We start from the raw sequence: 25674 nt of genomic DNA, 5'->3' as shown, positions 1-25674 counted from the left end.
AGACCTTTTTCCATCCAGCTGAAGAAGGACTTGTAGTCTGAAACATCCTCATTATATTTTATCTTTGTATCCATTATTCACATTTTTGTGTACCTACATTACATTTAATTTTTATTTTGGTGCACAGCAGTTTTTCCTTTTTTAATTTCAAATGTTATATATATATATATATATATATATATATATATATATATATATATATATATATATATATATATATATATATATATATATATATATATATACATATATATATATATATATATATATACATACACATTTACATTTTATTTCCCTTGAATGTTATTTATAGAATTACTTTTTTACCTAAATTTATGTTTTCACTTTGAATGCAATCACTTGGATCCTAGAATATTAACAAGCTCCAAGAACAGGAACAGATTTTTTGAGAGATCTAAAATGACTAGAAAATCCTGAAATGAAGCTCAGTGTTTATTATTTTTTTTATCTGTTTCCCAGGATCCGAGTGCAGGCGGTGAATGGGGTGGGTGCGGGACCCTTTAGCCACTCTCTCAAAACCAAAACAAGACCACTACCTCCGGAGCCCCCACACCTGGAATGTGCTGTCTTCGGACACCAGAGCCTTAAACTGAAATGGGGGGAGGGCCCCAGCAAGCACCAACTGACCAGCTCAACACAGTACTGCCTGCAGATAGAGGACAAGAACGGCAGGTACAGGCCTAAGCAGGGCTGCAGAGAAACGGAGCCTGCGTGGACTCTTGTGAGGTTTTAAAACTGGTCCCTTGGAAATAATTCAGGTTCAATTAAACAATAAGGAATTTGGGTAACACTTAAAAATTGGCTACAGATGGTTTGGAATATTAGTCAGCAGCTGTTTGTTTTCTTTCGTATAGTAGACAGGTTTTCAGTAGACAGGTTGCTGTAGGGAGGCAACATTCGAATTAAGCATTTCAAACTGGGTAGACAAACGGGGGTAAAATTGCTAGCATGGCAAATCTTTGTGAACATAAAACAAAAACACAGTTCAGCTTTTATTTGGTTTGTTTGCTTTTGTTTTTGCATTATCGTCTTATTGACCAGAGCCTAGCAATTCTAGCTAAAGCTCTACTGTGTGATCCAAGCGCCTTTTGAAGCAAAGATACCTGGGTGTCTGTAACTAATACAGCTCTAATTGGTGTGGGCCTCTCTCCTCTGGTAGATTTGTCTGCATTTACAGCGGCCCCTGCCACACCTACAAGGTCCAACGGCTTAGCGAGTCCACTGCCTTTCACTTCCGGATCCAAGCACACAACGATGCTGGGGAGGGCCCCTTCTCTCACGTTTACACCTTCACCACCACCAAATCCCCTCCTGCCCAGCTCAAAGGTGAGGGACTGCTTTTTATGTAGAGTACAACACAACACCGGCCAGACCCTTTACACAGTGATGTGCTGCAACTCAATTACGTGCACACGAAATCCAACAAGTTTCAGGCAGAAGTCCTTGTCAAGGGAACCCTGGAATACATGCTATAAGTATTTGATTTCTGCTAAGAAATAAAATCAAAATAAGTATATGTGTTGAGAGAACGTTATTAAATGCTCCTACAAAAATCATAAAGTAGTCTGTCCTCAAATGAGGACTAATGGCATTTAGTGGATTGATATAACTGGGTTATATTAAAATAAACAAATGTATTCACTTGCCTATATTTTTAAAATGCTGATCATATTTTATGTAATTTAATAATAATAATAATAATAATAATAATAATGGTATTCATGCTTAATACAGGTTAACACAAAGGTCCTGAGGTAGAATGTGGTAACCACACTTCCCTGTAATAAATGAAACTTTGAAAATGTGATTTAATATAATGATTTATTATAAAGATTATATAAAACTTCCAAGCTGAGAGAACTGTATTCTCAAGAAAACATATTTAGAAAGTTGACAGAGTCAACTTTCTAAATATGTTTTCTTGAGAATACAGTTCTCTCACCTCCCGCACCTCCCCCTCTGCTGGCTACACTCCAGATGGCCCCAGATATTAAGCAGGTCCATATCGACAGGCCATTTCCAGGATCTTGTTTTCATCGGCTGCGTCAATCAGGCATGAGCTCTTTCTCACTGAGCTCATCAACAGTTGCTTGACTGGCCTGTGACAGGCACAGCCTTGCATATATTCCACAGTTTGTTTTTCATGTTCAATTACAATTTATTTATTTTCCTAGCTCCCAAAGTTCAGCAGCGGGACGATAACCTCTGTGAGGTCTCCTGGGAGCCCCTTCAGCCAATGAGAGGAGACTCCGTTGTTTACACGCTCCACCTCCTCAGCGGGAAAGACATAGATCAGGTACGTCCGTCACTGTTATAAAATCACAGAGTAAAGACTACATGCAGCAACGAAAACAGAGGCAAGAGACAAGTTAAAACAGTTTAATACTAACACATTCCAATACTAATGTTACCCATAACCATTGTAAAAATGTCTGGTCTCTGTTATCACTGATCGTACTGGATGTTTCTTAATGTTTTTTCTTTTGCAGTTGCAATTAGAGAGTTTGTCCTTTTATTACATAAAATATATAGTAGACCCTGATATTGATGTGATACAGCAGTGTGAAATTTCTTTGGATCAGGTGGCTTGTATTAGACAGTGGGGCTCCTCCCACTCGTGGGGTGGGTATCTCTTAGTGACAAACACTCTCTGTGCAGGTGTATAAGGGACCAGAGACGTCATTCCTCTTCAGAAATGTTCAGCCGAGCTGTGAGTACCGCTTCCGTGTGTGTGCAGGCCGGCAGTACCAGGACAGTGGAGTAACCCAGGAGCTGTGGGGACCGTACAGCCCCAGCGTAGCCTTCGCAGTCCAGCGGCAGGAGCAGGACCCCCTGGGGGCTACGGGACCAGCAGGGGGGGAGCAGGCTGTAGTCCGAGGGAGCACCATGACCGACGAACAATTAACCCTGCTCCTCTTAGTGGGCTTTGCAGTGGTGGCCATCCTTTTCGCTGTTGTCATCCAGTACTTTGTTATCAAGTAGACCAGCAGGAGGAGGAACTGTTGCAGGAGGAGTGGGGGATTTTCCATCGTACCCCAGCCTGCTGTCAGTTTTTTGGGGATTTCTCAAGTTCAAGGGACAGTTGGAAATGCCAGTTTTTCCTTTTTCTGCTGCTGCTGTCTAACATAAAGAGGGTCTGCAGAACCCATGTGATTTTTAATAATATTATTACTATTACTATTCTTACTATTCTCTCTCTCTCTCTCGCGCTCTCTCTCTCTCTCTCTCTCTCTCTCTCTCTCTCTCTCTCTCTCTCTCTCTCTCTCTCTCTCTCTCTCTCTCTCTCTCTCTCTCTCTCTCTCTCTCTCTCTCTCTCTCTCTCTCTCTCTCTCTCTCTCTCTCTCTCTCTCTCTCTCTCTCTCTCTCTCTCTCTCTCTCTCTCTCTCTCTCTCTCTCTCTCTCTCATATGAATCTTAAAGGGTACTCCTTCCCCCTCCCCATCCCAGGACCAGTGGATTGTGTTTTAAGCTATTCTTGGGCAAGCAAAAAAGCTGCCTTTTTTAAAAATGTTTTGGGATAGCCAAAAATACACAACAGTAATGAGAGCCTATGGGAAAGTCTGCAGACCTGAGCAAGGTCACCAGAGAGCTTCATTCTGGTGAATGTGTACCAGTGGTGTTCGGCAGGGAGAACTGGAACAGCCCTTCATTGAACCTTCTTGTGGATGCTTGTAGGATACAGTAGTTATCTAAAGTGTATGTTTGTTTTTTTACATAGAGGTAAGATTTCTTATAATGCTTTAGATCTAACATAGTGGCTGTGAATCCCTGTTTTCTTGTAAAAGAAACTAGAGGAGGAATCTAGGAGAGGGTGCCAAAGTTTTGATACACTCAATTTACACATATTCCTCAATACAAGGATAAAAACATTCTCCTTTCAGGTCATTTTCTCTGTCAGCATTTCTACAGTAAAGTGTATTGGTACATTTCTGTGCTCAAAATGAAAATCAGCGCTTTCTGGTGAAGCACAGATTTGTTTAGTTTTTTTAAGTATATATAACTGGTATATAACTGTCTTTGGGAGAACTAGATGACTGTGTGTGTGTGTGTGTGTGTGTGTGTGTGTGTATAATATATATATATATATATATATATATATATATATGTATGTATATGTGTGTACACACAGTATATATCAAAATGCATTTGTTATAAATGTTTCACTATTTGGCTCAAACTGAGCAACGTAAAAAATGTTGGTTTTGTTTCTTTGTTTTAAATTTTATATATATATATATATATATATATATATATATATATATATATATATATATATATATATATATATAAATATAGTCCTTACCCTAGATAGTTAAATCTATTTTATAACTGTTATCTTAAGCTCCAGCAGTTCACTTCTGTTTCTTTCTCATGTTATCCCAGTATAGCTACAATAGAATCAATAAGCCAAGCTGCCAAATTGAAATATGGTGATATTAGTGATAAGTTCTTTACATTCCACTGCATCATCATAAGAATCTTTTATCTTTGGTCTTTGCTTGAGTCAGTGAACCTGCTATATATAATAAGATTAACTGGGTTACTAGTATTCTCTCTTGGCTTTTTATTTTATTTTAGTTAAATAAGTAACATATATTTCTATCCTGGAATACCCAGGGGATATGTTTTAAAACAAAGCTGTTGAAAGGTCTTCAAATGTGTTATTTTTGTGTACTGTTCAAAGAAAGAACATGAAAGAGAGTGTGTGTATAACAAAGAGGCAAGTGTCCTGAGGTCTCTCATTCTCTTGTGGCTAAACTGCTCCAGCTGCCAGTGTACTGAAGCAAAGCTGGGTAGTCTTGTATTTTGGTTTCAGTACTTGCAGTTTTTTTCTTTATATCACTGAAAGAGTGTATTTTAAAACATCTAAAGAAATCCCATATACATTGAAGATATGGTCTTAGGAAGAAAAAAAAAAAAACGCACTGAAGAAAAAGTGAGCTCTCTTTTGGATCATGTGATTTAGTCAATTGTACCCCACCACAGTTCTCCCTAATGGAGAATAATATCCCCCAGACTTTTACTTAGATGTGTTTAAAGTAGCTTTGTCCACATATAAGCTCTTTTCCACATCCATCACTCAGCGAGCCAAATGGATATGCTCCAGCTAATACTTGGAGGAATCTGAAATGAAAGAAACACTAATAGAGTATAAGAATAAAACAGTATTATATATCTATCTATCTAAAATATATATATATTAATTTAGAGTGACCAATTATTTTCTATTTACTCCCAATTTGGAATGTCCACTTTGTTTTTTCTCCTCACCGCAGCGAAGTCCCCACACAGCACAAATGTTCTTAGGGCGTGTGAGCGTCCTCCGATCTCACAAGCTTAAATCCAGAATCACTTTTATGCTGAGCAATCCAGAGCAGTGGTGGGCGGGCTACCGATCCCGGGGGAACAGAGATCAACCCTGCTTCTTATCCACTCTGAATGTGCTCGGTGCCTGGCAATTTGGGTTCGCTGTTGCATGATGAGGAGAAGCAATCCCTGCCGGTTTCTCATCCCCCACCCTAGGACCGTCGGTGCCAACGTTATGTTCTTATGTTCTTAACGTGATGCCCCCTTGGGAGTCCCCAGCAAGTTCGGCCTCTGCACAGCCTGAACGCAAATGGGCACCGTCCAAGCTGTGTGACTCACCCTGCGCTCCCAGTAGCAGCGCTTTAACTGGATGAGCCACTCGGGGACCCCAGTATTTAAGTTCCGTTTTTGCAGCGGTTTATTTTAGTCAGTAACATACGTATCAATATATCTGTAGTGTTTTTACAGAATAGATGGGATTATAGATCTTCAAGAAATTCAGCAGTTGTTTTGCACACTTTAATGTTAATTGATTTCTTGCTAATTATAAGGTGAAACGCTATTCTAAATAAAAATAATTAAACTGTATGTTGACGTTTTCTAACACACTGCATGTATTACTTCATATAATGGCTTGCACATACTTTAAAAAATGTGGGGGAAAAAAACTTTGTTCAGTTTTCTATAAGGGAAATTTAGAAACTATATAATTTTGGATGTCCGCATTTATGAATGCAAACTTAAAGATTATGTCAGAATTTCATCTCTTTATTTTTTATTCATTGACTATGGAGGCTAAGATGAAATTCTGACAGTCTGTATTATCTTTTGCTCATGAATGCAGACATCTTAAATGTAGAAATTGAGGAGGTTTAAATTTAGGCGCCAAGAATATATATGGATATCATTTAGGGAAATTGATGAAAACAAGTGAAAAGTTGTACCGGTCTAAAATGTTTAGGAACCTTTAAGCCCGTAAACCCTAGTCTATAGACTGTGTGTTCTCACAGTAAGGTGGTGTCACATCAGATATTTTATTTAACTGGAATTAAACAGCTTTTGTTTTTCTAGTCTCTGTTATTTTAATTAAAGCCTCCGTGCCAGACTGCAGGTGCTGAATTAGACCTAAAACACAAATCTCCCCAACAAACTACTGATATGCAGCTTGTATTTGGCAGTTAGCTGAAGTTAAAAAAAAGTTTTAAGTAACAAAACCAACCAACCTGTCAAATGAAAACTAAACTATAAAATACCAAATATTTGGGCCAAATAAATCTTCATACTGTACATCAAAGTATATGTTTTTTGGTTGTTTTGTTGCTCTGTAACAATTTTGTTGGTCATTGCTGGTTTTAAATATTTAGTTTTATATTTTACAAAGTGTTATACAGGCCTGCATATTATCACTACCTTTGCTTTATTTTTTTGTAAATCAAATTCGTTATGCGAGAAGAAGTGTGTTACTAATCTCAGATACAGTGCCAGCTTGCTGTGGCCTGGGTGTTCATTGAAGTGAAACTGGAACCAGTCAGTGTGAGAGCAGGGCTGTGGTTGTGGAATGCAAGGTAATGCATTAGTATACACAATACTTGTTCTGACTTCAGTTTGAGTTGCATCAGCTTTCATTTAAGACCGTTTTATGTCGTCCCAGCTTAAGTAAATTTAATCACTTGTTTTTTATGCCTCAATTTGTATTCTATTTATTTCAGCTAAGAAGGCTTTGATATGTTTGTGTGAATGTATGGTTATACTTGTAGCAAATCAGATTAATAGATCCAATTTAGTGAGCGCTTTATGCAGTGAACTTGAGAGGGAAAATAATGTTTTTATGCAGCTGTGTCTTTATTGTATTTAGAACATGTTTACATATCCATCCTTTTTAGGCCTGAATTGTTTGATGTTGGACTGTAAAGAGCTACATTAGGGGCAAAGTCTCATTCCAAAGATGGCTTTACTATGTTTGTTACTTTGTGTACAACATACCGCTACTGTACATACACATACATGTGGACACACAAACACACAGATTCAGTACGCTGTCTCACTCTGCTCTCGCATGAATAGTTTACAAAAAACACATTGAAATGCCTTTAACGACCCTGTTATTGCTTTGTGTTTGCAACTGAAAGGGTCCACCCTTCGTTTTGAAGTTACTCAAATGATCAGTTTAATTGGGTTACCTTAAAAGAGGGTTCTTTGAACTGAAGCTGTTCATTTTTTTCAAATAATATTTATAGAAAAACAGCAGCTGATTTTATTTTAATGTGTGGTATAGGGCTCTGGTGATTTGGATGTTCGCCAAACACAGCAGGCTTGTAGCACTCCAAGTGTTTAGCTCTGAAATAAATCCTTGTTTTGGTATTTCTATGTAGTCAAACATTGTAAGCTTGAGCAGTGCACCAGCCTTTCACCGCCAGAGGCCTTAGCTCAGTGGGATGGCTGGTTTAAGACTTAGTGCTCAATCACACATCTTGCGTAATTGGCACTGGACACTGTTCTAGGCAGTCCCAAAAAATGGGCATGGTCCTGAAGTACTCCCTCACTCCTTGAGCAGGCAGGCTTGAGACGTGGAGAAACCTGGAGAATCTTTAATTGTCAATCCAGAACTTTCCATGCGCACAAAAATACAAAGATTACACACTATACATAAGCAAGTGCAGAAAGCCACATGTTCTAGAATGTGCTCAGTTCATGAACCAAGTCCATTTTTTTCTAGGCTTGATCTTGACTGAATGCCAGTTATAAATCACACATTGCTGGATTCTTATTGCCATTAACATTTCCATGTATTCTACAGGATGCGGTTGTTTTTAAATCATGCTGTCTGTCTGTTTTGTTGTCCTTTTTTATATTTGTTTTAATTATGTATATAACAATAATACATTCCAAACACTACATACTTTAGTGGCATTATTGTAATAAATGTTGTGTTCTTTTACTTTTTGTAATATGTTAAGGTATTTCATAAACTCATGTTAAAAACTGCCATGCATTATGTATTGCTAAATTGTAATTATCAAATAGATAATATATTTAATATGGCAAATAAATTAGTTATTATCCAAAAAACTCTTCTTTTCTTGTGTAAATTGAGCAAGTTAAAGCTATTCTGTCATCTCGGTACACCTGTTGGCTTTGTTAAACTCAAAAACATAAGGCCACATTCACAGCGGTTTTAAAAACAAAGCTTGGTGAATAGGGCCCCCAATGTTTTGAGTCTGCATCACGAGTTAAACAACGAGTTAAAGTCAAACAGTGTTCCAGTGAATTCATCCAGATTACTGCACAAACTAGCCCCGTCTGTCTGGGTTTTTAAATTCAATTTGCATTCAGTTGTAAGCCCAGAGACAATGTTGGCACCGCCAGAATAGAAACAGGGAGGAGAAGGACATGTGAATGGTTTAAAGGTATTTTTGTTTGTTTTTATACAACACGCCATATAAAAACATGACAAAACATGTTCTGATTGATATCCACCATTGTCATGGAACGTTGTTTTGCACAAACACTGGACAATGGGGTGGCTATGCTTTAGCCTGTGTGTATTCATTTCAATGGAAGGTCTCTGATTTTTTTATGTTGACATCCGTTGCAGACGCAGATGTGAGGATCACTCCCTTAGAATATTTACCATACAATATGGAACACTATCCAGGACATCAAGTATTAACTAGAATTCTGCTAAATTAAAAAGTAATCACATTTATAAAGAATGCCATTAGTTGAAAAAATAGCTAGAGATATCTATATATTGATTGATATCTATCTATATATCTCAGGATATCAGCTAGTAAAAATAAAATGGGTTTGCAGATATGGGAGATATCGGGGAATAAAATAGTGGAAAACATCCAAAAAGAAGTATTGGCTAGAGACCCGCCTGCAAGTGACCAATAAGAGAAACAATCAACACAATTATATTAAATACTGCATGGTTATAACTGATGGAAACTACCACGTGGTTCACATTTAACAAAATATTGTGAAGAAGGTAAGTCTGCTTTTAATGGGGAGAAAATGCATGAAACACAGCCCAGAAACTCCCTTCCATGCTGTTGCATGGTTCTGTCAGGGTTCAATGTATAGCACTGCTGTAGCATGGTACAGTATTGTCTTGCATGTTGAGGTGGCTTTCCATATATGTATATGGTTTGAGAATGGACATTGCAGGATGGTGTGAGCTGTGCTGCTCTTTGATCGCCCTCTCACACACAGGTGCTAACTTCCGTTCCTTCAGGGGACGCGGCCTGTCTCTGGCAGCAGGAGCCCTGACCCCTCAGGGATGCCCTGGGCTTGCCCAGCAGGCGGCACAATGCGCTGCGGTAGCGCCCTGACATGAGGTTGTAGAGGACTGGGTTGATGGAGGCACTGAGGTAGAAGAGCACCATGGAGACCAGGTTGAAGTACTGGCTGGTGGTGAACAGGGCCTGGGCCTCGATGTCACTCCTGGACGCGTTTGAGAACAGGATACGGCCCACATGGAAGGGCAGCCAGCACAGCGTGAAGGCCAGCACCACCAGAGCTGTGGAGGAAATGCAAAACAACATGAACTACGTATTAGCCATATGCTATTGTATTTCCTGATGGGTTTTTGTTTAGGTGATTCCTGGTCCCCATAAATGAGGCTACTGCCTTGAGCACACTAGGTGTAAAAGGTATCATTTTTGCATGGAGTATTAGGGACTCTTTAACTTCTCCCTCTCAGCTCAGAATGTCACTATGCATTTTTGAGGTGCTACTAGATTGAGCTTGTCCATGTTCTCCCCATACACCAACCACATATGTTGTTGACAAGGGTATAATTATGTGTTGTCCCTTGGAACCAGAATTTTTAAATAACATACCTGTTTTATAATACTCTGTGTATTGTATAACTACCCATTATGGCAATAATAAATACTGTTGTTTTGATTTGATTTGTTGAATTGAGCAATATGTTCTATGCACAAGATAATATCTGTACACAGGACAAGATGCAGTCTAAGTTATGGATTTGCTGTATGTTGGTAATTTTGTCAAGTATGTATTTTATTTCAGTGGCAGCCTATACTACATACAGAAGAAGAGTCATGCCTGACTGGACAATCACAGATCTCTCTTACTCACACTAAGTACAATATAGGGCAGAGATTCTTAAATGGGCTTGATGGACCAGATGCAATATGTTTCGAGTCAGGCAGTGCCATAGTTAACCTTTTTTTTATTGAAACATACTGAGCAATAGGCTTAAAAAAAACTACAGCAACTAATGAAGTGACCAGTTTGTAAGTTGTAAACATGTCAAATGGATATTATTCAACAGTCTTTTTAAATATTTAAGCAATGATACCCCCACACAGAGGGCATTGTTTCTTATTAAACAAAACCATGCATGCTCTCAGCATTTAAAGAAAAATATCATTTAAACTAAGACTGGTTTTTAGTGTGTAAAGTGAATTTCATCCGTGTTAAACAGTGTTACCAAAAGACATCTATCCCTACCTATGTAAGTCAGTTTGAATGGACTGGCCCAAAGTTTTGCTGGTTCAAGTTTTGATTAACAGCTGTGAGGCTGTTACAGAGTATGTTTCTTGCTTCAAGATGCTGTAAAATCCATGGTTTAGGAATCTTTATTATATGACAGGTTTGAGATTTGTGTCATGGGTCTATCGTCATAATCAAACCAATTCGCCTGATTTGTGCTGACTTGCACACATTCTGAAAAGAAAAGCCATGTGGTATTCCTTTTAGCCCCTATGAAAAGTATCTCTAGCCCAGGAGATCACAGCCCCTGTTATTCATTTATACATTTTATATAAAAGCAAAGTGTTTTGAGAGCTAGAAGCTTAGGTCATATTTTAATGGATTGCAACAGTAGTTGTTGGTGCTGTCCCCTCCTTTATTGTCTGATGCTTATGTTTTGTAAAACGCGGACATATATGACACTAAAAGAACTAAAAAAACTAACAAAAAATATTTCAACAAAATTACAGACATTGGAAAGATGATGTGGGACAGAGTGAGAAGACAGCTTTATTGTATTACTGAAGGATCCCTCCTTACCCAACATCTTGATGGTCTGCCGATGGTACCTCTCCCGGTTCCTAGCATTGGGACCCTGGATATCCCTTTTGGTCCTCCACAACTTCCTCCCAATGAGCCCATAGAGGAGGCTCATACACACCAGGGGCAGGAAGAAATACAGCGTAGAGACCCAGGTCATTGTCTGCAAGAGACCAGATTGGACAGCCTGCTCTGTAAGCTTACATTCCTGGCTCTCCACCTTGAAGATAAAGAAAACAGGGGCGGCCGTTACCATGGAGATTACCCAGAGAGCCATGATAACCAGCTTAACCCTCTCCTTGGTGACCAGCACCTTGGCCTGGAGCGGGAAGCAAATAGCCAGGTAGCGTTCCATGCTGAGGGTGGTTATGTGGAGAATGGTAGCATACGTGCAAGTCTCGCTCAAATAGAACTGGAAGCGGCACAGGAAGTCCCCGAACACGAAAGGGCAGTACCTCCAGAGGCGGTAGAGGTCAAGGGGCAGGCCAGCAAAGATCAGGATGTCAGAAAGAGCCATGCTAGAGAGATAGAGGTTGGTGGTGGTCCTCATCTCCTTGCATTGTTGAAACACAAAGATGGTGGCCAGGTTCCCGAGCACTCCTAGCAGGAAAAGGCCCACACACACTACCGTGACTGGAACTAGAGTTTTGAGCTCGAACAGGGACAAGTGGAGTGGCTGGTAGAGACAGTCTCTGTAGTTTTCAGACAGGTTGAAGTTTGATACAAATTCCATGGAAAGCAGTGGTGGCTGTGGAGTTCAGGGCTTGGTGGTTTCTGAATCTTTGTACCTCAGTTCTTCCAAGTAAAAAAATGGGGTATGAGAAAATCTTAATATTCAAAAATGGTTCCACTGAGGTCGTTTCCAAGAAAAATATTTAAAAACAGTTGCTCATAAGTGCAGGTTAAAGTAAGTTAGATAACGAACTAGAAAGGTGAAGGTGGTGTAGTGGAAAGCATTCTTGGTCTTCTATAATCCGCTTCTAGATAAAAACATATCTTCTTCAGTGATAGAAAAGTGAAAAGGGATACCACAGAGACACCTGTATCAAAACATCCCTTACATTTCATATGACCTTAAGTGATATTACAATCTCCAATGACAAAATGCTAACAATTTCAAGGGACTTTGATAATAACTGTCCTTGTCATGAAGAGGTGCTGCAGAATATTCTGTAGTAAGTACTAACAGAAACTGATCCAAATAAAAACTGCTAATTCAGAGCTTATCTGCAGTGCCATTATATAGTCGGGCTCAACAAGTATTTAAGAGTTGTCCCTTCAACCTTCACAGACCCTTCTGCACTAACGTATTGAAGCTTCACAAAAAGATATTTACGTGATTTGAGGATGCTGTTCCACAAACTGAAGGATCACCCATGGAACCTGTAAAGAATATCCAAGATCCGTAGCCAATCAAATGCTTTGCATCACAAATTAAGCACGCTTGATTTACCCCCACTATTAAGCAGGTGTTCGATTACAGGTCCAGGTTTCTCCAGGAGATATCATTCCCAAGATCTCTGTCAAGGAGGTGTTTGCCTCTTCACTGATCTGAGGATTCTCTTAAATAAGCTGTGTGACGTGGGTTGAAGAGCAGGCTCGTCAGCCCCAGTCCTGGTGCGGCAGGGTGTTTACTGGTCCTATAATGACTGTAGGCACAAAGCAGACATGCTCCTCTCTCTTAGGAGTAATTATCAGCAGCAAAGGGTGAAGCTGCCTGCTGTGAGGGATTTGACTAAGCATGCCTTTTACTGGCTTCCCATTTTAGAGCATGAAAAAATAAACATGTCTGCTGGCACAATGAGTTCTAAGAGAGACGCCATCAGATTACAGGTTACTATCCGCTACCTAAAGCTAGTGGCACTTAGCAAAGGTTATAAGCGCAACTGTGTGTGTTTGTGTGTGTGTGTGTGTGTGTACATATATATATATATATATATATATATATATATATATATATATATATATATATATATAGGACAGATGTAATTAATAACTATGCCCCTTTTTTTATTCCACTGTCTGAATTACACGATTGTGAAATCACTGCTGACAGGCAACCAGCCTGTGGTGAAAAGGTAGCAGCACATTTGCACCAACACGCATCAGATCAGCTTCCATTTTTATACATTTTTGACACGTGAAGGGGTGAGATTTAGTGAGGAAACTGGAGTTGTCCCCTCTGCTCTTTTTCAAAGGGTAGAATGGTATTCTATATGCCCACAAAGGAAACACATAGTACCTTGGTTAACACACTTTGTATTGTGTTATCCACTCACTCGGGTGACTAAGTTTTTACTTATTGACCCCATTGTATTGGGACTTATGCTCTAATAGGCAGTGGATGCGGGAGAACCAGTCCTCTCCTAGCAGGTGCTTTACAAATACAGGGACAGGCAGATTAAAACTGGAGGGGGGTTGGCTTTACAGGCTAGAATTTAAATGGAATTGTGAGGTAACTTAACTGTTGCACACAGGCTCCAGACATTATTGTTTGGTCAAGCCAAGCTGGCTCAATATTTGCTTGGCCCAAAATCAATGCCAGTCATGCCAACATCAAAATAACATTTCTATAAATGCAGCTTCTTCACAGGCCAGAGGAAGCTGTGCAGTGCTAAGCTAACAGAAGCCTGCTCGTTTATATAGTCTAACCCCTGAACTGGCACGGCCCTGTCATTTAGTTCTGTTTACGATGCATTAGCCACGTCAAATGCTGAAGTACACACAACAAACACAAAATGTCCCTGAGCCTAATTCAAGGCTGATTATGTTAGCTGAAGCCATTTGTCATCTCTGGTTGACATTGTTTGTTTTTCCATGTTTCAGAATTTTCGCTTTCTGTCAAGCAAAGACTCAGGCTGTTTTCTCCTGCAGGCATCACTAAGATTCATTATATGGAACCTTTGTCTTTGGCTGTCATATGTTCAATTCAAGGTTGGCAGCTAGAAAGTGATTCATAAGGATACAAAATGTAATACCTTTTCTAAGTGCATCAGGTTGCTTTCAGCAACACCCTTTAATATAAAAAAACACTAAGGGGAAGTTACACCTAAGGGGTTTTATTCAACTGGTTATAGAACAACAAAACAAACATTTAGAATTTTTTTTTTTTTTGATGAATGGCTGAGATCCATTTAGTCATGGTAACCAGATCTATTTTCTTGCAATAGTGTGAGTGCTTTCTGCAGTATCTGCAATATTGACAGAGTAATACATAGCTGTATGACCCAGTACTGACCTTTCTACTGGGGCCATCACCACCATTAATATTTACTTTTATAATGTGGATATTTACATACATTGAAACAATGTTGTGCATATAGGTATATAGGTGTATGTATACAGACGTGCTCAAATTTGTTGGTACCCCTCCACAAAAAACGAAGAATGCACAATTTTCTCTGAAATAACTTGAAACTGACAAAAGTAATTGGCATCCACCATTGTTTATTCCATATTTAATAGAAATCAGACTTTGCTTTTGATTTTTTATTCAACATAATTTTGTAAATAAGAAAACAAATGAAAATGGCATGGACAAAAATGATGGGACCGCTAACCTAATATTTTGTTGCACAACCTTTAGAGGCAATCACTGCAATCAAATGTTTTCTGTAGCTCTCAATGAGACTTCTGCACCTGTTAACAGGTAGTTTGGCCCACTCTTCCTGAGCAAAACTGCTCCAGCTGTCTCAGGTTTGATGGGTGCCTTCTCCAGACTGCAAGTTTCAGCTCTTTCCATAGATGTTCGATAAGATTCAGATCAGGACTCATAGAAGGCCACTTCAGAATAGTCCAATGTTTTGTTCTTATCCATTCTTGGGTGCTTTTAGCTGTGTGTTTTGGGTCATTATCCTGTTGGAGGACCCATGACCTGAGACTGAGACAGAGCTTTCTGACACTGGGCAGTACGTTTCGCTCCAGAATGCCTTGATAGTCTTGAGATTTCATTGTGCCCTGCACAGATTCAAGGCATCCTGTGCCAGGCGCAGCAAAGCAGCCCCAAAACATAACCGAGCCTCCTCCATGTTTCACTGTAGGTATGGTGTTCTTTTCTTTGAAAGCTTCATTTTTTCGTCTGTGAACATAGAGCTGATGTGACTTGCCATAAAGCTCTAGTTTTGACTCATCTGTCCAAAGGACATTCTCCCAGAAGGATTGTGGCTTGTCAATATGCATTTTAGCAAATTCCAGTCTGGCTTTTTTATGTTTTTCTTTCAAAAGTGGAGTCCTCCTGGGTCTTCTTCCATGGAGCCCACTTTCGCTCAAAAAGCGACGGATGGTGCGATCAGAAACTGACGTACCTTCACCTTGGAGTTCAGCTTATATCTCTTTGGCAGTTATCCTTGGTTCTTTTTCTACCATTCGCACTATCCTTCTGTTCAATCTGGGGTCGATTTTCCTCTTGCGGCCGCGCCCAAGGAAGTTGGCTACAGTTCCATGGACCTTAAACTTCTTAATAATATTTGCAACTGTTGTCACAGGAACATCAAGCTGCTTGGAGATGGTCTTGTATCCTTTACCTTTACCATGCTTGTCTATTATTTTCTTTCTGATCTCCTCAGACAACTCTCTCCTTTGCTTTCTCTGGTCCATGTTCAGTGTGGTGCACACAATGATACCAAACAGCACAGTGACTACTATTCTCCATTTAAATAGGCTGAATGACTGATTACAAGATTGGAGACATGTGTGATACTAATTAAAGAAACTAATTAGTTTGAAATATCACTATAATCCAATTATTTATTATCTTTTCTAAGGGGTACCAACAAATGTGTCCAGGCCATTTTAGAATATCTTTGTAGAATAAGCAATAATTCATCTCTTTTCACAGCTTCTTTGCTTTATTCTATGACATACCAAAGGCATGCAAGTATACATGATAAAATAGCTTTTAATTTCATCACTTTTCAGGAGGAATGAAGCATTATTTCAATGAGCTGTAAGGGTACCAACAAATTTGAGCACGTCTGTATATGCATTTTTACACATGCACAGTTACACACACACACACACACACACACACACACACACATATACACACGCCCACACACATTATGTTTAATGTTTTCCTTTTAATAAAGTCTTTCCCCTTGCTACTGCAATTTAGTTATTTTTATACTGCCCCTAGTATAATATTTGTATTTTATTTTTAATATATACTTTTCTTACATGTCAAACATTGTGTTGTTCAATGTTTCACGAAAACATGTACATTGTAAAATTGAAAATGTGTTAATAAAAAAATATATATATATATATATTGGTGGACATAGAACAATGAAAAGCAGCTAACTAGAGTCGTTCACCCCCCTCTTGAAATGTGTGTCCTAATGTTGGTTGTGCATTAGAAGGTTACAAAGTGTTGTTTTTTGTTTGTTTGTTTTTAACCTGACGTTTGTAGTTTATTATTATGGTTTATGAAAATCGGGCCAATGTTTACAAACACATATGGAAGTTTTGTTCACTCCAATTGCGCCCTCGGAATGAAGAATGGGGCTGTCTCCACTCCTTGTCAGTGCTTCAGTAAAACTACAAGTCCCATAGTGCACCTAGATTAAAAGAAGCCCTCGGGTGGGTGTTTCTATACATGTGACTCGGGTGAGGTTGAGTGTGTCACGTGGGAGTGAGAAAAGAGATTACTTTTTTGGGCCTGACAAACAAGACCGTGCAAATGGAACAAACAACATTATAAACAGTAAAGCGTAAGTTGGTTAATAGTTTATTTTCGTGTAAACATTGATTAAACGTGACTATAGAGTCGTGTATAGGAGTCTTAGTTTAAAAAAATAGAATCATTTGGGTTGTCGTTTGTTTCTTGGTATAATGCTGAGCAGAGACATTTGTTCCCTTGGTCTGTGAGACAGATACAAGTTTAGCTTTAATATGATAATGATTATAATAATGTGACGGGACAGGAGTGGTATTTTGTTGAAACGTGTCTTGGTTAAAATTGTCACTCGGCTGCTGTAAATGAAAAGCAAACGGTGTAGTGTTACGCTAAAAAAAACAAACAAAAACAAAAAAAAACGTTTTAATTAGTCGTTCTCAAGGTTTTAAAACTGGTATGATATTACGTAAACACTTAAAAACAAAAGTCGTCGTCTTTAACCTGGCAAAAAACAGCCACCTATTAATGGAAATCAATTCCTTTCAGTCATGATACAGTAGCTACGGTACACTCATCCAGATCGTATTACCGACAAGGGCTGGTCACAAGGTATTACTCTTTCAAAACTGCATGTTCGTGTCCGCGTTTACTGTCGTTTGTTTGTTATGTTTTAACCTTATGCCTTTAAGTATTTGCTGTATTCACCATAAAGGAATAATCTACATGCCTTCAGGTCACGAAACATTAATGATGTCACTGAATGTATTCATTGCTGCAATTCAGACTACAGTAATTGTATACGTAGATCATTGCGTTATCTTCACTTTTTTGGTTGAAAGAAACATTATTCTGATAACAGTGAATATGCATTTTTTAAATGTTATTCTTCTTTTAAAAGAAAGGTAAACAATCCAAGGAATTAAAAACCGACCAAGAAGCAACAAGCCTGTACTGGAGTGAGAACTGGTTTATACTGGGAATCCAGGAACAGGGAAAGAGATTGTGATCACAGTGAAGGAGGGCGATGTCCAGTACAGCCATGAAGAAAAAGGTAAGACACTGTCCAAATTTGGGGTTTTTGTGTAGCTGGGAAGTAGTGTGCCGGCTTTTGAACATTAAACGTGGCAACATTATCAGTATTGATAGACTATCACTATGATCCTGCACTTCTACCTCAAGGATATCTGATTATTCAAATTAAATGTTCTGATTAACTTCTTGAATTACAGTTTGTCTATTTTACAAAATGCAGTGCAGTTCTATGCTCCCTTTAAATTTGAAACTACCTTATATATCCAGTAGATGGCACCCTAACAGTACAGAATAATAGTTCTACGAGAACCATTTTTGCTTTTATTTCAGTTTGAAATGTATAACGGCTGCAAACAAAATTGCCAGCTGACTTAAAATCAGTGTGTATATATCCATTTACAAATCTATTAGTAATAAGTCATTCCTGTTCTATAAAATGTACACATAGGTGCTGCTGATGGGAAAGAGTGGGTCTGGGAAGACCAGTATGAGGTCTATTATATTCGCCAATTACATTGCCAGAGACACCAGGCGACTTGGAGCCACAAGTAAGCATTTCAGGGGAAGATACTATATTTGGCATGAATCTGCAATACTAGAATTGCCTATATGGGTGACAGTGTGAACTTTACAGTTAGTGTTTTCAAACTCTTGATTTTATCAGAACAGGACTACACTTCTTTAAGAAAAATAGTTAGATAGATTAAGATCTGTATATGTATTTATAGAGAATTGCCACAGATTGAGCTGTTTGAATCATCCCCAGTGTCTGTAATGTGTGTGTGTGTGTCCATGTGTTTGTATTTTGTGCACCCCTCCACTTCTGCACGCCCATTCTTTTTAGGTACTGGGGAAATATAGTTCAGGTGGGTAGAGACAGATCAAAAGGAATACTCCAGTGGGTAATCAAGGTGTTGCGCTTGTTCTTTGTCCTCTGCAGTTGATGTGGAGCATTCCCACGTGCGATTTCTGGGTAACCTCGTACTGAACCTGTGGGACTGTGGAGGGTGAGTACAGCCAGCAGATATCCTTTGTAACAGTCAGGATTTACACTGCTTCTCCTGTGCACAGTTTACATGCTCTGAGTTTTCACATTAAGTCTTTATTAGTTCCTTTACCATCAAGTGTTCAGCTACAAAGTGGAGGCGCATTCTGGTTTTGTTTGTAGATTTTAAAGCAATGTTCACCTTTTTTTCAGTTATTTGTGGCTGGACTCTCTGGTCTCTGAACTTGAGTGTTTTGAATAGGTTTAATTCAATTGAAGCAAATACCACAGACAAACACACAGCTGAACTGTCAGCCGTGTAAACACCTGGGGTTCTCCCGTTTGCACATGTCTGGCACGTGAGGTTTAACCCATTACATCTGCAGCTGTATTTACATCATCATTTTAATACTTCACACAAGCAGAACAGATTCTACAGAGAAGTAAAGGAACGATCTAACGGATTAAAGTGTCTCAGCAGAAGTCAAAACATAACACAGAACGGGTACTTCTTTTGTACCACATTGCACCTTTTTTATCTTTTAAAACTGAACTAATTAATTGACTGATGTTGAAATTGTTATCTCAAAATAGGTTTAGTTTCTTTGGATAGTGTGTAAGGTATAAACATAATTGGATTATAAAACAATGTTAAACACAAGAAGAGATCTGTGATTAGGTGATCTGCTTGCACACCACATTTCTATTTTTTATTTTGTCATGTAAAGACAGGATACATTCATGGAAAACTACTTCACAAGCCAGCGGGATAACATCTTTCGGAACGTGGAAGTGCTGATCTATGTATTTGACGTGGAGAGCAGAGAGCTAGAGAAGGACATGCATTATTACCAATCCTGCTTGGAGGCTATCCTACAGAACTCTCCTGACGCCAAGGTCTTCTGTTTGGTACACAAGATGGACTTGGTGCAGGAGGACCAGAGAGACCTGGTGAGAAGCTCAGGGGCCATCACATCTGGTGGTGGGGGGGGGGAGGGGGACACCAGACATTCAAAGATGACACAGAAAAAGACTTCTAGTTGAAAAGTTTGTCTTTTGGTATTTCTAGGTTAAACTGTTGACCAGTTTTAAAGGTTAAGGTCACCTTAAGCATCTTAAAACCAAGAACTAGTTCCAGAACTCGACACTGCTCTTTGGTCAATCAGCTACTAGGACTCAAATGAGCATTAATCATCTGAATCCTCCCATTTTAACTTTTATTATGATCTTGTGTTTTCTGTTCATTAAGTTATTATTGGGGTGCAGTATTGTTATGTTGAATGTAAGAATACAAAAATTGATTTATTTAGATTTTTAAAGAACGTGAGGATGACTTGAAGAGACTATCTCGCCCCCTGGAATGTACCTGCTTCAGGACGTCCATCTGGGATGAAACTCTATACAAGGTAAAGATTTAGGGTACAGGGGAACCTGACACTTGGATCAGTCACTTTTTGGTATTTATTGCTTATGAAGTAGACGAAGAGACTGAAGCTTGCCCTATGACAGAAGCAATACTTCCAACAAAATTCTGGTTTGGTATCTGATTTGAACGCAAATCCCTTTGTATCATACACTGTCTTCTGAAGGCACAGTCACCATGCAGTGTGAAGAGATGTTAATTGTTGACCTGTTTTCCCTCCAGGCCTGGTCCAGTATCGTGTACCAGCTAATCCCCAATGTACAACAGCTGGAGACAAACCTGCGCAACTTTGCTCAGATCATTGAGGCAGATGAGGTGCTGCTGTTTGAAAGAGCTACCTTCCTGGTAAGAGCCCTTTCCCATTTATCAGTGCAATATGTAACAAGTGAATGAATTAGTATGCATATAGTTAACAGAATGTTTGCAGCTTGGTAAATCTGCCCCTTGCCTTTTCCTTTCTGAAAGCTACTATTTAGACATTTGTCCAAGGGATTTTTTTTTAATTTTCCAAATTGTGTATAAGTACAAAGTGTTTGTTCACTCAGGTAATATCACACTATCAGTGCAAGGAGCAGAGGGATGCACACAGATTTGAAAAGATCAGCAACATCATCAAACAGTTCAAGCTGAGCTGCAGGTAATAACATCCACCTTTCATATAAGAAATCAGTAGCAACATTGTAAAGTCAAACTGAAAATGACATTGTTTCCTTTTACAGTAAGCTTGCTGCCTCCTTTCAAAGTATGGAAGTCCGAAATTCGAATTTTGCAGCTTTCATTGACGTCTTCACCTCAAACACCTATGTCATGGTCATCATGTCTGACCCTTCCATACGTAAGTATTTCAGTTTGTTTCTTTTCTAAATGATCCTGTGCATGCACATCCTTACTAAATATTTTTTCCTCTGCAACAAAGCAGCACACCGTGCAGTTAAATGTTATTTCTGGATTTAAATTATTTGGTTCCCTGTCCATGGAAAAGGTTTCTGCTGAGTTTTACATTCGAGGTGGAAATGAGGCACAGAAAGGTCAAGCAACTTCCCTTCCTCCATGCAATCCAGGAGCAAGTGATTTAATAAACAATCGCCTGACTTAGTCCCTGAACCAAACTGCTTCCAAGAACACTGAATATAATTATCCAGTTTTTTTTATCCCTAATTTATTAGACAGTTTCCATATGTTCTAGTATTTAGAAACAAGTGTACTTTATTTATTGTATTACTATTCCTGTCTGGGGATACATGTATCCTCAGTGGGGGACATAATGAAGGTGGACAAACATACATACAAGAGTTTTGCACATATCTATAGGAGGCTGTGTGGTCCAGTGACCCTGAGCAAGTCACTTAACCTCCTTGTGCTCCATCTTTCGGGTGAGACGTAATTGTAAGTAACTGCGGCTGATGCATAGTTCACACACCCTAGTCTGTGTAAGTCGCCTTGGATAAAGGCATCTGCTAAATAAACAAATAATATATGAAGGCATCTCTCTGTTTGTCAAACTTATATATATTTTTTTACATGTGCATACAATGATTGTAGGTAATGGCGGTCTACTTTTTCATGTTATTGCTAGCTTTAATTTAGTATTTACAGCCGTGGTACAGGAGAAATTTCACTGACATGCTTTTTAATTTTGTATTCCTCTCTTGTGTCCGTAGCCTCCGCAGCCACTCTCATCAACATCCGCAATGCCAGGAAGCATTTCGAGAAGCTGGAGCGGGTCGACGGGCCCAAACATAGCCTGCACATGCGCATGCGCTAGGCAACGGCTCCCATTGCCAGCTAGCCAAGAGACTTCTCACCACAGGCTTGTGGGTACACCCCCACCCCCACTCCCCAAAACAAATGCCTTCATTTGAGAGCTCGGCATTGGATTGGAAGTTCGATCTTAATCAGTTGAACCAAATCAGTTATATATAACATGAATTTAAACATGCTTATTTTAATTTTTCTCCAACTTCTGTGGTTATATAGGCTTTTTTGGTTTTTATTATTATTTTATTATACAGGGTTGTGGCCAGACCTGTATAAAAACACATTTGGGAGGTGGGTAGGGAATTATTTGGCCTTGTGAATCAGGCAGACAGTGCTTCTTTTAAATGTGACTGTCCCAGTATATTTTGCAATTGTTAGTTGACCCACCAAATAAATATCCGGATTAAAATGATCCAGGGTTGTGAATTTTGTTTTCAATTTTTTGCTTGCTAACTGCATTCTAGCATGTTGGGAAATGTGGGATTTAAGTATATAAATAGATACACAGGGCTGCAGTTTGGGAGGACAGTGTTGTATTGTTGGATTAAACTGCAGAAGAAACTGGTTTTTGTGCCACAGTTAAGTGACAACCAATAACTCAGAGATTAGAGTGCTGGCCAGCAGCAAACCATTTAAAACATGACCTGCTGAGTTTAACACAACACAAAATTAGAAAATAAGGCTACAGTTGTTTTCCTAGCCCAACTGGCTGAAAATATCCATTAGTGTACCCCTTTTTTATATAGATATATAATTGAATTATATATCTTTATAAAATATGTTTTTAATGTCCCTTTCCTTTAAACCAAACAGTCTAGCATTCGGGGGGAAAAAAATGCTGGAATCAGAGAGTACACTTAATTCCAACTCCCTATGGAGATAAATGTATAATTTCTCAGAAAAATTAAAAAATAAATATGCAACAAAATGAAAAAGTCAGGCCTGTGAACTGCAACCCCCTGTCCTAAACAAGGATGCGGGTTCAATGGCCTTTTGTTAAAATAATGTGCTTCTGTTTGCTGCAGGCTGTTGCCTCTTGGGGTGCACTGTCAGGCTGTTGCCTCTTGGGGTGCTCTGTCAGGCTGTTGCCTCTTGGGGTGCTCTGTCTTGGGGTGCTCTATCAGGCTGTTGCCTCTTGGGGTGCTCTGTCAGGCTGTTATTATTATTATTATTATTATTATTATTATTATTTGTTTATTTAGCAGATGCCTTTATCCAAGGCGACTTAGAGACTAGGTTGTGTGAACTATGCATCAGCTGCAGAGTCACTTACAATTACGTCTCGCCCGAAAGACAGAGCACAAGGAGGTTAAGTGACTTGCTCAGGGTCACACAATGAGTCAGTGGCTGAGTTGGGATTTGAACCAGGGACCTCCTGGTTACAAGCCCTTTTCTTGAACCACTTGACCAGGCAGCCTCCCCTGTTGCCTCTTGGGGTGCTCTATCACCAGGGCTGTTAGGAACATCAACAACATTCTTGTCCCCACACTTCTCTTTCATGATGTTGTGTGGCCGCTGCTCAAGCTCTCTCTCTGTTTGTTCTCATAAATAGCCTGGAACACAATCCTCTTGCAGAACATCAGATGTTTGAAAGAAGATTAATTATTCCAGCAGCTAAGGGTCCCCCTGTGTTTCCAATGCAATGGCTAGAAAACTTTCTCAGCTGTGATTTAGATAAATAAAGCCTGTTCATTTGGTATAAAAAATTTATTGATTCTTAAATTGGCCTCCGAGGGCAGAGGATGGTTTTATGGAATGGGAAACTAATCATGTTACTCAATCATTACCTATGGATCAGTAGGTCGTGGCTTCAGCTGCTAGCTTGGGTTATATGAAGAATTCAGTTAAAAGACATTAGCATAGATGAGTAAAAGCCTTTGCAACTCGGTATACAATGGCACCTATGACCTTAATCCACTGAGCTACACAGGAACAGAGTAGGAAGCAACAGAAGAGATAAAAAAAAAATTACTTCTGTTTACTTCCCCACTGTTGCTTTCATCGCCTACTGCTTCTGTGTTTTTCAAAGTGTCTATGGTGTCAACATGAACTTCAGAGACCGAGTGACCGTGTCACTGTGTTTATGGCTGTTGTAGTAGTTGTAGGGCTGTCTCCATTCTGTCTGGCTCATCAAAGCCATATTAATAGTTGAACTAAGCAAAAACATTCAACAATTATAACACAGATGAAGGTTAAGAAGTGGCTTGACAGATAACAGATTTGTTTTGTTAAATGTAAGTCTTTACAAGCTGAAACTTATTTATGTATAATGAGAAACCTCACTTGACATAATCAAGGGCTGTGGCTTTAACTGGAAACATCTTTCTGTAAAGCTGCAGATGTAGACAACATTCAGTTTCATACAGTTATAGAAAATATCTCCTGATTTAAAACAAAACACATTGTTTGCACAGCATTTACTTTTTAAAAACGTCTACCAAGAAGTCCTGTTCATTCTAAAGCAATTGATCTGCAGCTTTGATCTCCGTATAAAAAGTAGACCAGACATTTCATTTTACTGCTTATCAAAACCAGTCACTAAAATATTTAGTTTAACCGATTAATTGCCAAATTGTCTTTGTTGGAATTTATTTTATTTTTATTTTTAATTGTGTTGCTACCCAGAAACGCCTTCTGTCCTCAAAAAAGGTGTTTTATTTGAGCTCTAGGCTTCCCACCAGAATGTCTGCACCTCATAACAGATTTTTCTCTCGACAATCCATAACCGTACATGCTTTCATCCATGACCTAGCTTCCTGGAGAGAATAAAGGCTGGGCCAGTAATAAAACATTTTATACAAGGACAACCATTATGTTTAAACATTAGTTCAAGGTGCTTTTTTCTTTTGCATGGGATAAAGACAAAAGACCCATCTGCTTAGTGGCTGATAAAGATCTCAGGACACTTGTTGCAAAAGTGAAGAGACCTAACCCCCGGGACCTTTGTAATGACCATCCACTTTTCTCTTCCTGTGTCAGAACAGGGCGTCTCTTTGTAGACAAGCCTGTGCACTCACATGGGACCATCAGGTAGCTTTTCAGAACACAGTTGCTCTCATTCGTGTGGCTAGAATGAAGTTTTTTGTTGTTTTTTTTTTTTCTTTACTTCATACATCTGTTGTCTCGCTCCTGATGTTTTCCGGGACACACTGCCTTTGTTTCATTTATAGCTGGAGGTACTTTCATTAGGAGATGCAACTCATATCTCCTGCCCAACAATACAGCTCTATTCATGATTTATGTTTTGTCATATTATTGAACTGCGGGGCAATCACATGGTTTTAACTGTGGAGTCATTTGATTGATAATAACACTTGGAAAAGAAAGGCAATTTACAGCTGTTGATATGTTGGTTAAACGTGGCCCGGACAGCCTACCTCCTCCTGTGTCTTTTTGTCGCCTTTCTGTTTTGTGCTTCTACAATATGTTTTTACATTGTGTAATGCAGTATACAGTATGTTATGGGACCAGGCACCTATCCTTGGATCTTCTT

General features: G+C 39.1%; 3 protein-coding genes across 5 annotated transcripts in view; 2 read left to right on the top strand and 1 right to left on the bottom strand.

Annotated features, from left to right (window-relative positions):
• Positions 1 to 4192, top strand: part of LOC131697824 (fibronectin type-III domain-containing protein 3A-like) — a 29250-nt gene extending 25058 nt beyond the window's left edge. Inside the window, exons 23-26 of the mRNA XM_058989273.1 lie at positions 481 to 693; positions 1181 to 1347; positions 2196 to 2317; positions 2680 to 4192. Of these exons, the coding sequence (XP_058845256.1) occupies positions 481 to 693; positions 1181 to 1347; positions 2196 to 2317; positions 2680 to 3003 (826 nt within the window). The 3' untranslated portion in view covers positions 3004 to 4192. The remainder of the gene's footprint in view (positions 1 to 480; positions 694 to 1180; positions 1348 to 2195; positions 2318 to 2679) is intronic.
• Positions 4193 to 9532: 5340 nt separating this feature from the next.
• LOC117412475 (growth hormone secretagogue receptor type 1-like) lies at positions 9533 to 12102 on the bottom strand. Its single transcript, XM_058989619.1, has 2 exons — positions 11370 to 12102; positions 9533 to 9849 (listed from the first exon to the last, which is right to left on the bottom strand). Exons 1-2 carry the CDS (start codon positions 12100 to 12102, stop codon positions 9533 to 9535), a joined length of 1050 nt encoding a protein of 349 aa, XP_058845602.1.
• A 4842-nt stretch (positions 12103 to 16944) lies between these two features.
• On the top strand, positions 16945 to 22593 carry LOC117430401 (ras-related GTP-binding protein A). 3 transcript variants are annotated; one of them, XM_058989271.1, is made up of 10 exons: positions 16945 to 17077; positions 17882 to 18034; positions 18464 to 18563; positions 18956 to 19022; positions 19729 to 19951; positions 20311 to 20406; positions 20646 to 20768; positions 20969 to 21060; positions 21143 to 21258; positions 22085 to 22593. In XM_058989271.1, the coding sequence occupies exons 2-10, from the start codon at positions 18008 to 18010 to the stop codon at positions 22186 to 22188; spliced, it is 948 nt and encodes a 315-aa protein (XP_058845254.1). In that variant the 5' UTR covers positions 16945 to 17077; positions 17882 to 18007; the 3' UTR covers positions 22189 to 22593. The 3 variants fall into 3 exon arrangements, with proteins under 3 accessions (XP_058845254.1, XP_034758506.2, XP_058845255.1); XM_034902615.2 differs by having other exon boundaries at positions 16949 to 17077; positions 17886 to 18034; XM_058989272.1 differs by lacking the exon at positions 16945 to 17077 and adding an exon at positions 17574 to 17592.
• The last annotated feature ends 3081 nt before the right edge of the window (positions 22594 to 25674 follow it).

Source organism: Acipenser ruthenus, chromosome 16 (genome assembly GCF_902713425.1).
Source record: "Acipenser ruthenus chromosome 16, fAciRut3.2 maternal haplotype, whole genome shotgun sequence".
Taxonomy (NCBI): domain Eukaryota; kingdom Metazoa; phylum Chordata; class Actinopteri; order Acipenseriformes; family Acipenseridae; genus Acipenser; species Acipenser ruthenus.
This window is presented reverse-complemented; position numbering and strand designations above follow the sequence as displayed.